Genomic DNA, 13,199 nt, shown 5'->3' with positions numbered 1-13,199 from the left:
AAATCAGTCCTTATCCAAACAAGGGAAAATGATAGAGCTGGAACACGGTTTGATTTCTACTTAAGTAAGTTTATATGTGCAGAATAGAGTTTGTTTTAACCACCTCTTTTATAAATTAGTGCTTCCACTGAAAATTATGGCAGTAAAAAGGTATTCATGTTGAAAAATAAGAATTTTTATGTTCTTTGTGGCACTTAATGACAGCTTGTGCAAATTCAGCTCAGTTTTCTTGTGTATACTTAGTAAAATACAGGCTAAGTACCTAATTTTTTTCCAACAAATCCCTGTCTTCTTCAGTGATCAGGAAGAATATGAAAAGAGATTATACAAGCTTTCAGAGAAGACTACAAATCTGTTACTTCCTAACTTTTTAGCACTTGGTTTTGCAGCCTACACAATTTCATTATTAGAAAAGTTCCATGTAATTAAATATATTATGATGTCAAGAAGAATATACCAACCAGTGAAGATAGATGGAAAAATGAAGTTGCAGCTTCCACAAAACTATAATCAAAATGGGAAAAGAATATTAAGAAAAAAGAACACACAGAGAAAATATACTTGTTCTTTGATTAGAACTGTGCGTTAAAAACTGGGGGGTTCTGGGATTCTCCTTTTTCTGCAAAAGTTTGTAAGTTATCACTGTTAGTGGTGGAGGTGTTAACCCTCCCCACCAGCTGTGAAGTTGCATGCAGGGGACTCTAATTTCAAGTAGCCAGAAACAACAGGACAATATGTTCTCTTTAGAATTCAAAGATCCTATCTTCATTGAACTTCCACACTGATAATAACCATATACTGAAATAATAAGGAATGAAGAAAGAATATAATCTCTCATTAAATTAGTAAACATTGGAGTCCCTTCTGATTTACTTTTTTAAAGACCTGCAGGTAAAGTTTTAAATTTCCTTGATTTCCTAAAATTTCCATTTAAAGTTTCTGTAGCTGTTAGGTTTACAAATCCTTTCATTTTGAACAGTGAAACTTTCGGGTAAACCCTTTAGCCTAAAGCTCTCCTAGTATGTATGTGTGTATGAGTTGTATGTTAATGAATGTTGATGACTCCCAATTGTAAGCCTGAAAATAGGAAAACTAGAAAACTACTGCATTCCTTGGTTAAAGAATTCCTGATTATACAACTTCAGATAGGCGTATTAGAAATAAAGCTGCCAAGATAGCCAGAAATGCTAAACTTCTTGTTAGAGTGAAGTCTTCCCTGTTCTTCCTTTTCTAGCATCTTCTTTCAGATGAAGGAATAGACTAGACTACTTTCTCACCAAAAACTGCGGTCAGACTTGGTTCTAGATATATTTTTTAAATCAGTTTAGGAAAACAGAATTTTGAAGTCATAACACAGGGAAAGGAGATGCAATGTCTAGAGGAGAGTCAGCAAAATTCAAGATAGGAGAAAAGTCTCTGTCTGGAATAGTGTAAGCCTGGAATACTGTGGACAATGCAAAAGCCCTGCAGCTGCTATTTCCTGACATTGCTGGGCCAGCCCTGACTGTCTCCATATCATGTTAGGTCCTCAGAGTTCTTGCAAGTCCAGGCTCAGTCTATAAAGCTGACTTACAGGCTATAGCAGAGGGCAGCAGAAAGGCTTCCTTCTCAGAGGCCATACCAATCTAGTAGGGTTTATCAGTCTGGATTTGACATACTGTGTTCCTAAAATGAAAAGAACCTTCAAGTACAGATAAGGGTGTCCAAGCTGTCTTTCAGAGCAAAAAACTACAATATTGTAGTTGAGAGTGTTTCACAAGGCTAAGAGCAAGTAGTTGTCTCAGGAAGTCATATTTATAGGGGAAGAAGTCCTACAAGTCAAATAACTTGGCTAAATCTCATAGATGCTCTTTAATATAAGGTTCTACATGCACTGATGAGTCAGTGTAGGGCAAACCAATTTTCTTCAGAGAAAGATGAAACGTAGGAAGCATAAAGGGCAAATCTATTTTTCCGGTGGCGTCACTACTGCATGATGAGAAAGACACATTCCTTGTAGTAGTCTATGGATGGGTCTGTGCTAATGTTTTAGTTCAGATCAGGAATATACATTTCAAGTGAATCTCTTGATTGCCCCTACGCATGCTTTGTTTGCATTCCAGAGTAGTGTTGGGTTTTAAATGTGGATTCCTTCATAAATAAATCATGAGATGTACTCCAATGAGTCTCCTGGACCAGGTTAGAGTAGGCCCAAAGTAAGCCCTCAAGCCTACATAGTGTGGACAGCAGATGCCCAGCACAAATTGTTTTGATCTACAGATCCTTTCCTATTACAGCACTTTTCTTGCTAAAATACATGTAGAGACTCTGGGACCTACAGAACAGGAAGGATGGCTCGCCAGGAGGCTTAGAAATCAGAACTGGACGACCAACCTGGCCCACTGTCTCTAAATATTCTATTGCACCCTTCCTTTATTTAAATAACCTTAAATACCCTTTTGGGTTTTCTTTACATCTTCTCAATGTAGATTTTTTTATGGGGAAAAAACCTTCTTGTGCTTCTTGAGCTGTCTTCATATTTAATATTCTGATATCTTGGTAATATCATTTGTCAGAATCATATGCAGTATAGATATAAATGGTTTGTTACTCTTATTTCCTTAGGGCTTAAATCTTCTTGCCTTCTTGTTCAGTTCAAAGAATAGTTCCGTTATATCAAGTCTGCATTAGGCTGTGTCAGGAGTCAGGAACTGGAATAAAAGAATCTTAGAAAATTTTCCCTTTCTGCGTTCAGTAAACTGGATGTACCAAGGAGATGGAACGTTTATGATCCTTTCATTGGTTTTTCCATTGAATCAAAATGCCTGCTGAGAATCAGGAAGATAGCTTACGCTAAAATCTTTGAATGGGAATATTGGTTAGGGTTTTTTTCTGTAACAGTCATTTTTTCCTATTACTACATTCATTTTTTGCGATTTAAATTCAGAAGCAGTTCTCCTATGGAGAAAGTATTTTGAAAATTCCCTACTTTTGCCAGATGTGAAAGGCAAAATACTATTTTTTTTCAGAGATTTGATCATGTGTTACAGGGCATGGTTATTTCTGGCAGGAATGCGTGAGCAAATTCTGGAAAAACACAGAGAAATTAGCCTAACCCTTGCTGTAGCTTGGAGCTGGACTGATCTTGAGGTCCCTGAAGGTCTCTGTCCATTATACTGCTATGAGTGAGTGCTGTTTGTTCCCATACATCATTCACAGTGTACATTTTTTTGTATGAAACAGTCCAACCTGCAAACTGCCACACAATTTCAACATCTCTGAAAGTGAAAGCTTAACGCCTGGACAGACCTGGATTATGTGGAAGTAGTGCTAAATTGTGAGGCAGATCTGTAGAGGGTTTCATCTCCTGAATTTCTGGAAAAAGGCCAGCAGTTTGGTATTTACATTTCAGGAGAGGGACCTGCCTGACCTTTTATTAACAGTGAAATCAAGTTGTTTCTTTCTGTCAGAGCAAATGTTTGAACACACACATTCTTTGCAGGAAATATCCAAGAAACAGTATTTATTGCATTTATGTACTGCTAGATGAAACACCAGGAATTATTTTCTAATAAATCCAGTGGGTTTCTTCAGCTATTCCTTAATCAAAAAATATTCTGTAGTTAATCTGATGAGGTGTAGTGTGGTAGGTACAGGACCTTCGTATTGTTGTCTCTGTCCTATGAGGTAGAGGTACTAGAGCCATCACAAAGCAATGAGCACCATGTTTTAGTGTTTCTCACTGCAGTAAATGCTTACTTCCTTGTTTATTCTTTTCACATGCACAAAGACATTCTACCATACTAAGTTCTTAATTTTAAATTTATGCTTCATTAATACTATTCTCTGCTTTGTTTTATATGTAAGAAGGTATTCCTAATTTTAGGGAGGGCAACGGGGGAGGAAGGTTGGCTTGTGTTCTCTGTTCTCTCCTATCCCATGGCTATATGACCATCTGTCTAAGGAGACCTCCTGGTTTTGAGGTGGGGAAGTCTGTACTGCTTTCAGATGACCTCAGAGGCACTGTATATAAAGCACCTAAAAACTTGAACAGCTTGTTCCAATTCCTTATCTTTCCTGTTGGGTATTACTGAAAACTGATGATGCCAACAGCAACGAAACGTTTATCAAGGCAAACTATCGTTACTGAAATGTTGATTTTTCTCTTTACAGGAAGTACCTGATAAGAACAAAACCAATGGACTATATTTTAGAGATGGAAAATGTCGGATTGACTACATTCTGGTGTATAGAAAATCCAATCCACAGACAGAAAAAAGGGAAGTATTTGAGAGAAATATCAGAGCCGAAGGACTTCAAATGGAAAAAGAGGTAAGAGACCTTCCTTGAAAAAAAATTACAACATTTAAAGCTGTGTAGAGCCTGAGGGTATGAGATTTGTTTACTCTTGAAATCCCCTTACTCTGTTGTAGCAGTGGGAAAATGCTTTTAAGCATTCCTAAATATAGGCTATTTATTGCCAGAGCAGGGGGAAAGTGTAGCCTAAAGGAAAATCAGACACATGAACTGAAGACCAAAACAAGCTATTAAAGTCATCCTTTTCAACCTTTTGCACAAGTAGGCCACAGAATTTCATCCACTGTGCTGTGCAATAGAGAAAAAAAGTGCTGGGTTTAGATGGCCTAAATTCTACTGAGTGAAATCCACCTTTCTGCACCTATGTTTCCTTTTAGCTACCTACTCCACTCTGCTGAGGCTCTTGGTGCTCTTTCCAGAGACCTAACTAGGTACCTGCCTTCCTTTTCCTGTAAGCTTAGGCATAGAGACTTGAGCGGTTTTTTGGTATTTTGAAAACAGCTTAAAGTCTCTCCTTCTGTCTTAATCCTGAACATTGAAATAATTGGGCAGTACACGTGAATTGTTTATATCAATGTTATTTCCAACACAATGTGCTCTAACCAGTAAATCTTTTCTGAGAAAAAGTGTAAAACGGAATGTAAAGAGTCTAAAAATGCATTGGTGTGATAGGTAGTAGGAAAAAGGCTTACAGAGACTATCTTTCTTTTGCCTAGACCATGTTTTTTCTTAAACCTTCCTAAGTGTGCTTAAATAGGGCTTAATTCTCACTTCTGTACAGAATAGGTATTGGTGATTATTTAGCTTTACTTGTGCTTGATCATCTCATGCTAACATGCATTGTCATGCTGCCACTGATGGAAACAGTAGAGGAATTTTCAGGTTATAGGCTTTGGTCAATTATGTAGGTGTTGTACATTATCTCCTTTTCTTTCACTGAATTCCTGGTACATGTGTAGATATTCTGCCATGTACTTGAAAGGCACGCTTTGGAGAACTCTGGGGAGGAAAAAATGGAAGCTGTTTCTCTCCAGAATAATGAAAATGTTTCCTCTCTTTAAACGGTTTTGAAAGAACATGGGTACTGGTGGATGTAAGTTTGTAAAAGCACATCACTGGTGACATTAACCCCTTACCATAAACTGTTCCTTCACATAACCTGGAAGTTAGCGTCTTTAGTGCTGCTGTAGTTGAAACATGTTTTCAATGTCAGCCGTTGTTCATTACATGTCTCCCATAAATGTACCACTGTCTGAAGGAGTTGTAACCAAACATCCAAGAATACAAGATTGTTGCTGCATCTGTTCAACTTCACTTCCTAGAATTCTGCCCTGCTATCTGCCAGGAGAGAGGCTGAAGAAGTCTCTGAAATTTGGGCAGTGTAGAAAATGAATGTGGAATGAATCCTCCCTATTGATACACCTGCCCAATGGTTTCAAACCAATCTTTTCCTACTTTGTGATTTTTACAGATTTTTTTGCTGTGCTAAGGTCAGCAGTGAAAGCTATGAAGTTACTTTATATTTTAAGTATTATGAAACTTATTGCGACATTCTGCACATAAAACTTCTTCAAATTGATGATTTAACTGCTTTCTGTAAAGCTTTCTTGTGGTTTTCAAGCCCATTTATTTGTACTTTGCTGCCAAGGCTGCGAGATTGTTCTGTCCACTTGATTATTCATTTAAGTTTCTATTATGCTACTGACATGAAGTTTTATTCCTTATTAATCTCATTTGGCCTTGGTGTGACTTCTTGTCAGCATCAGTAATTGTACATTTTCTAAACTCAGAATGATCAAAATGAGGTTATGTTACATGACTCAGGCTAATGTTTTCAAAATCTAGGGTAGTAATATTTTTTAACATATGACTCTGACCTAAAATTAAACCCTAGCATGTATATTTTATGATCATGTTAGTTTCCAAATTGAATCATAATCCTGAAAGAAATAAGAATATTCTTGGTACACTTCCCTCCCCATCCCCACAGAGTAACAACTGTGCTGCTTAACACTTAGGTTTAAACTAAATGGTGTAATCAGTTAATGCCTAGATGATTTCTCAGTATTTTTACTTCTTTTTTTGGTAAGGCTATGCATCTTTCTAAGTTTCAGTTCTGGAAGATTTCAACAGCAGGTCTGTTTTCTAGTTGTTCATATATAATATATTGCTTCCACTGGAAAAAGTTTCTCCCAGATAAAATGAGAGAATTATCTGTGGCTTTGGCCACAAAACTTATACAGAGGCAACAGGCTGTAACTGCTGGTCTGAAAGAAAATTTTTTCCTTCTGTGAATTTGTGTGGTTGTTGGTTTATTCTCCTTTGACTTCTGGCTGTTCATATATTGACATTTGATTGTGTTAGTCCTGCCTTTTTAATTGAAATCAGTAACAGAGAGGAAAACTTTCAGAGCTGTTCACACTGCAATTTCAAAAACATATTCCTCAGTAACACTTCAGAGCAAAAAATGAATTGCAGTGGCTTGCTGACAAGTGTTGCACAGCAAAATACCTAGGAATTGATGAGTGCAGGAAGCGAAGTGTTCACTTAACAGCATGAGATGAGAAACTGAATCTGAAATGAATCTGAAAATGTTGAGATAACTTCAGGCACAATGTAAAGAACATGTAGCTGAGAAAGGTCTGAGCAGGTATATGTTTCTGACTCTAGAAAAAGGTGATAACATTTTGCAGATATTCCCCAATGAATTTACACTCACATTCTTCAGCTATACCGTACCACTCTCCCATGGAAGTTTTGCCTGATTTGATGCTCTGTATATCCAGTAGTAAACGACAAGGGGATCCCAGACCAAGAAACAGATTATTGACTTAGTGAAGGTATGGAAAACAGAGCTCTAAGAATGAATGATAATTGAGTGGAACAGCATAAACAATTTTCTAACCTTTCTCCCTGCTTTTCAGTGGATATTGGGTCTAGATAGGATGACTGTGTTGTCCCAGTCCAACATGGATCACGTCCAAGACATGACCATATGCATAGAACCTCTAGGTGAGTTAATTGGAAATATAGGTCATTCCAGGAAAGGAGACTTTATTTTCTTTTCATCCAGATATAAAATTTCCAATATTGATTTATCCTTTTTTTACAATGTCTCACAAGTGAGAGAACTATGATTATCTGGCTCTGAGATTATTGATGATCCTACTGTTTTCATTTTTTAATATTCTTTGAAACAGACTTAAGTATTGGGTAAAATGGAGAGGGCAGTCTTCAAATGGAGCAAGTTCTTATCAGAGATGAGGTACTACGAGCATTGCCAGTTTGTAGGCACTCATACCTTCTGTAAATGTTACATTATACCTTCCAAAGTTGACTGGCAAATGGTTAACAGGAGGCAGGATATTACTGTCCACATTCTGAGGGTACGTTGCGTATTTATCCAAATACAAGGCAAACCTGAGACTAAGATCAGACCACTGACACTCATAAAAAAATAACTTATGATCACTTTTATGTAAAGGGAAAATGCTGATAATGTCTGTCATTCAAAATATAGTTCATCCCTCTGGGACAGTAAAAAACCAGCATTTTTCTGGAAAACCTATCTTTTCAAGAAAGAATGAAGTCAGCATTGCATTGGGCCTATGTTATTTTTCACAAGAATAAAGATTTATAAATTTAACCTCTTGGCTAAAATCCAGCTAAGTTCCCTTATCCCAAATTATGCCTGCAGCTTCAATTAATGTACTTTAATCCCTGTCCTAGATGATCAAGTAGACCTAAGCTGCTGTACTGTACAGAACAGTAACTGCACTATACTGGTACATGGATACAGTATTACAGACATCTTTCAGTAAAGTACTTTAAATTATACTACCCAATAAACATGCACAGAGGTAGCTAGCGTGGAGCAGCTACCTTGTTGATTTGCAACCTATTTAAGATGGACTATAATGAAAGGCAAATGTAGGATACAGGCAAGGTAGTTCAAAGATATCTATTTCAGATGAACATAGACCACCCTTGGATTTGTAATTTGTAAAAAAGAAAGATGTTATCTTAGATTTAAGAAAATACTGTGTATCCAGAATGAATGTGATGTTGGGTAGGATCTGGTCATGTAGCCCTAGGAAAAGACTAAATTTAGTCTGAACTTTGCGTGTTTGGGGGAGTTTTTTTGCTTCTTATGACTGCACTAAAGTAATTCATACAGAATAGCTCTGCTACTAAATGTACTTGATGTATTTTGTGTCCAAAGTTTATAATTTGTAAGTTGATTAGATACAGTTTATTTGAAAAGACAATTGACGTGCCAGTAGTAATTGATAGATAGATGTAGTAAAGGGCAACTAATCACATAAGTAGTGAAAGTAGTCTTCAGGTCCTTTATTTTATATATTTTGCATATTTATGTATAGTAATGTTTCAGTATAAAAGCAATGAACTGCTTTAAAGCAAAAGCATTCCTTACTGCCTTAAAAAGGAAGTCTCCTCACAGCTACTGGATGTGGAATGTGTTTCAAGAACTAGTTTCAGATATTTTAGAAAAAGCTATCAATCCATTTGGCATCTGCCCACATATTGATCTTTGCATCTCCCAGATAAAAGATGTTACTATGGTGTAACGGTCCGGTTTTCAGGAACAATCCAAATTGTGTGCTGCCCAATTAAAACTTTAAACATTGCCACCATAAGTGTCAAGCTGTCACCAGGGCATCTCTAATTGCATTTACTCCCTGCTCAAGCAGCAGCTGACATTTCTGGGACATCTGGCAGCCAATATGCAGCTGGTGTATACAATAGGCAGTAGAAATATATAATATGTGTTCTCTGGAGAAAACCAAAAAGACAGGGAAGAAAAGCACAGTACAAGCTTCACTTTTGTTCTGTGAACAAGTATCTACTAGCAGGTATAATCTGAATCTGAAAGTTATGTTAATCTGAGACTAAAAGTTATGTTTAGAGATCTTTTTCAGTAGTTGGTGCAATATAATTACAGGATACTACTATTTCATGACTTTTCAAGTTTGCAAACAGATGTAGATAGGTTCATGGCGAGGTAGCAGGAGTTATATGAAGCAGTTTCTCTTAATGTGGCTGTATCTTTGCACTTAGGGGACAGGAGTTCAGAGGCTAGAAACATGTATTCAGTAAGAGACTTATATTTAGCAGCAACTTGGAGCCTGGTTTAAAATGATGAATGCTGAGAGAAATTACAGATGACAGAAAAAGCACACAATATAGTATCTCTGTGACTCTTGACTCATCCCTGAGCGTAAAACCAAAATAGACTTATGACCATGTTAAAGTAAGGTAAAAGAAATAAAGAAAGAATATGAAAAAACCCAGCTTCAAAGACTGAAATTTTAAATACATTTGTGCTCAGAAAGTGATGTTGTGGAAGAGATGTTATAATCTACAGCTATTGCTCCTGAGCATAGTCAAATATTATCATCTTTCTTTCTGGCAAAAATGACATCTACTTGTTAGTGCTGCAAAGCCAAAACAGTTATGTAAGACTGATCTGCTTTTTTCTAGTTTGTGCATCATCACTGCAATTGTTCATGAGACTCCCGTTACATAAACTTTATTGCTGATTGTGATTCATAGGCAGAAAAGAATTAAGCTGACTTCCAGACCCCAAGTGATGTTTGCAGATCTGAGTGAGGAAAGGTGTTTTATAAACTTAGCTTACGTAATTTGGTTCTCTGAGAAGCAGTGCACATAAAAATCTCAGTGCCTTTGGAGTTGACTCTGAAGTTTCTTTTTCAGTTATGACTTCAGTTTATTCAATTATTGAAAGAAAAATAAGTTGTTTGTAATTTGTTGCTGATATCAATATTAATTTAACCAACCAGGTATACAGTTTATAACAGAACGCTCAGCCTATGGCCAGCTAACTATTTGCAGCTTGCCAGGAGAATTTGTGGGGTGGCCAGAAGCAAGCTCCAGGTCAGCTGGGGAATCTTCTCCTGGCTGCTAGTTTCCCTTTGGTTGCTCATATCCTTTCCCTGTCAAGTTAAGCTTACTCTGCACATACCAAAAAACGTTACTTGCTAGAGAAAGGGTGGCTAGGGAAAGCTTCCACCATGAAAATTGCATCTGCTGCCCTCTGAGCTTTTTTTACAGAGACAAAGATATCTGTGAGCATGCACTATGTGAGATATGTGCTAGGAAGCTCCAGGACAGCTCTGTGTGTGATGATCATCCATACTGTGCAGGTATAGTAGGCCAGGCCACAAGGAGGATGCTGTCTATGGCTAACAGACTTCTCTTTAGGACGAACCAGCATTTGCACAAAACTAGGCCCTCTTGGTCTGTGGAGAAGATCAGACATTGCATTGGGTTTGCATGGTAAGATTTTGGTAGCAGGGAGGCTACAGGACTCGCTTCTGTCAGAAGCTGCTAGAAGCTTCCCCTGTGTCTGAGAGAGCCAATGCCAGATGGCTCTAAGATGAACCCACTGCTGGCCAAGGACAAGCCTATAAGCAATGGTGGTAGCATTTCTGTGATAATATATTTAAGAAGGGCAAAAACACTTCTGTGGAATGGCAACCAGAAGAGAGGTCTGAGAGCATGTAAGAGAAAGAACTTAGCAGACACCAAGGTCAGTGAAGAAGGAGGCAAGGAGGAGGTGCTCCAGGTGCCCGAGCAGAGATTCCCTGCAGCCTGTCATGAAGACCATACTGAGGCAGGCTGTCCTACAACACATGGAGGTCTACAGTGGAGCAGATATCCACCTGCAGCCCATGGAGGACCCCACGCTGGAGCAGGTGAACATACACAAAGGAGGCTCCAATGCTGTGGAAAGCCTGCACTGGAGCAGGCTCCTGGCAGGACCTGTGGAGAGAGGAGCCCATGCTGGAGCAGGCAGGACTAGTGAACCAGTGGGGGTCCACACTGGAGCAGTCCGTTCCTGAAGGACTACACCCTGTGGAAGGGACCCCAACTGCAGCAGTTTGTCAAGAGGTGCAGCCTGTGGGAAGGACTCATGTTGAAGAAGTTCATGGAAGACTGTCTCCCATGGGAGGGACCCCATGCTGGAGCAGGGGAAGAGTGTGGGGAGGAAGGAGTGGCAAAGACATATGATGAAATGAACACAGCCCCCATTCCCCATCCCCCTGTGCAGCTTGGGAGGAGGAGGTAGAGAAAATCAGGAGTAAAGCTGAGCCCAGGAAGAAGGGAGGGATGGAGGGAAGGTCTTTTTAAGATTTGGTTTTATTTCTCATTACCCTACTCTGATTTCATTGATAAGAAATTAAATTAATTCCTCCAAGTTAAGTCTGTTTTGCCCATGACAGTAATTGGCGAGTGATTTATCCCTGTCCTCATCCTGACCCATGAGCCTTTCATTGTATTTTCTCTCCCCTGTCCAGCTGAGGAGGGGAGTGATAGAGCGGCTTTGGTGGACACCTGGCATCCAGCCAGGTTCAACCCACCACAGATGTAGCTCAGTGTTAATCTACTACTGTAGCTAATATCAAGCATTCAGTAGCTTTCATGCACTCTAGTAAGTTGTTTCAGTCTCTCACTTTTCTGATCCTATTATTCAATATGTAAATATCTACAGCTAATGAACTTACAGTACAAATTATGCAGCCTGAAGGAGCTGTGGTTTCACAAACAGCATAATATCCCATTATTAGCAGGTGCAGTTTGTTATTTAATGTTTAAGCACTGTGTCTGATTGCATCCACAAATCATGGATGGAGACATCAAAGTGACATAAACTATGCCTGCAGAAAGAGAACCAGACTGAAATGCAAGCCCACTGCATGCATTATAAGTGAAAGTGCTTCCAGCTATTTAATTTAAAACATTGGGCTGTTCATTTCATCCAAATTCAGTCAGAGCAAGTTAAAAACAGGCAGGTCTTCCAAAGGTTTGTCGTTAGTTCTTTAATGCACCTTGCACGTAGAGTCTTTTCAGCAGGGTTTTACAGAATAGGTAAGAACAGAACAATGTCCTTTTCCAGAGCGCTCTGTACCAAAAAGCATTGTCACCAAACAGTGGAGGATTTTCCAGCTGTCTGCGCTTCTGAGGGAAAGTGTTTTACATTTTACATACTATGTTCACTGTACAGCACAGTGGCAATTTAGAAGAGAAATTTGAGGAGGTGCATGGAAGTCTGGATGGATAGAATCTGGACTCAAATTTCAGCGTGCAGATTGTAAAAGTAACGTTATTGATTGTCTGAGGGAGCCTAGAAATGAATGTTTCTGAGTAGACAAGTCCCAGCCTTTAACAGAACTGTTGCTGAAAAATTGATCTACATTTGAAAAAAAGTATGGCTTTTTCATGGTGTGTGGAGGCAATACAGAAAAACTGTAGATAACTGAAAAACGACAAAAAGGCACTTGAGATACTTCTTTTCCTTCAAGAATATTGACAAGGACTTTTTTGTCAAAGAGTTTTCTGTCACCAGTCTTCATAATTCAGAATGTCAAAAACCTTTTGTAGGATACCAGCCTCACAGGAAAAAACAGGCAATAGATGAAAAAAAAAAAAAAAATGAAGGTTACATATGAGCTCTCCCCTATACGTCCAAAGTCACCTTTTCCTTTAAAATAATTAGTCTTAAACTGCAATTATTTTTGAAATGTTTGCCTTCAAGTGACATCAGGAATAAACATAATGCACAAGGCTACAATCACTTAATGCACAGTGAGAGTTTTCATTGCCCAAAGGTGACATGACCGGTTTGCTAAAACACTCCTTGATAGTACCGGCCTAATAAGGAGAAATATAGAGTTGTCTGTAGGGAAGAGAAAGACAGAGTATATAAGAACACCAGCAGTGTGTTTTATGTCTTCATTTCATGTTAATGATTTTGGTGTTGAACTTGTTTTGAAAAGATGGCATTGTATTTACAGCACTGTGCTTCTGAAACAAATAGTTACCGTTTGAAATGGCTGCAGTGCCTTCTTGGTCTAGGGGAC

The 13,199-nt window shown here is 38.4% G+C and overlaps 1 protein-coding gene across 5 annotated transcripts in view; it reads left to right on the top strand.

Moving 5' to 3' along the window:
• ANO4 (anoctamin 4) overlaps window positions 1–13,199 on the top strand; it is a 198,067-nt gene that overhangs the window by 88,226 nt on the left and 96,642 nt on the right. For all 5 annotated transcript variants that reach the window (XM_055809048.1, XM_055809052.1, XM_055809049.1 and 2 more), the window contains exon 4: window positions 4,153–4,311. In XM_055809048.1, coding sequence (XP_055665023.1) covers window positions 4,153–4,311 — 159 coding nt within the window. The remainder of the gene's footprint in view (window positions 1–4,152; window positions 4,312–13,199) is intronic.

Source organism: Falco peregrinus, chromosome 6, assembly GCF_023634155.1.
Source record: "Falco peregrinus isolate bFalPer1 chromosome 6, bFalPer1.pri, whole genome shotgun sequence".
Taxonomy (NCBI): domain Eukaryota; kingdom Metazoa; phylum Chordata; class Aves; order Falconiformes; family Falconidae; genus Falco; species Falco peregrinus.
The sequence above is the reverse complement of the archived record's forward strand: the minus strand, read 5'-3'. Positions and strand labels throughout refer to the sequence as shown.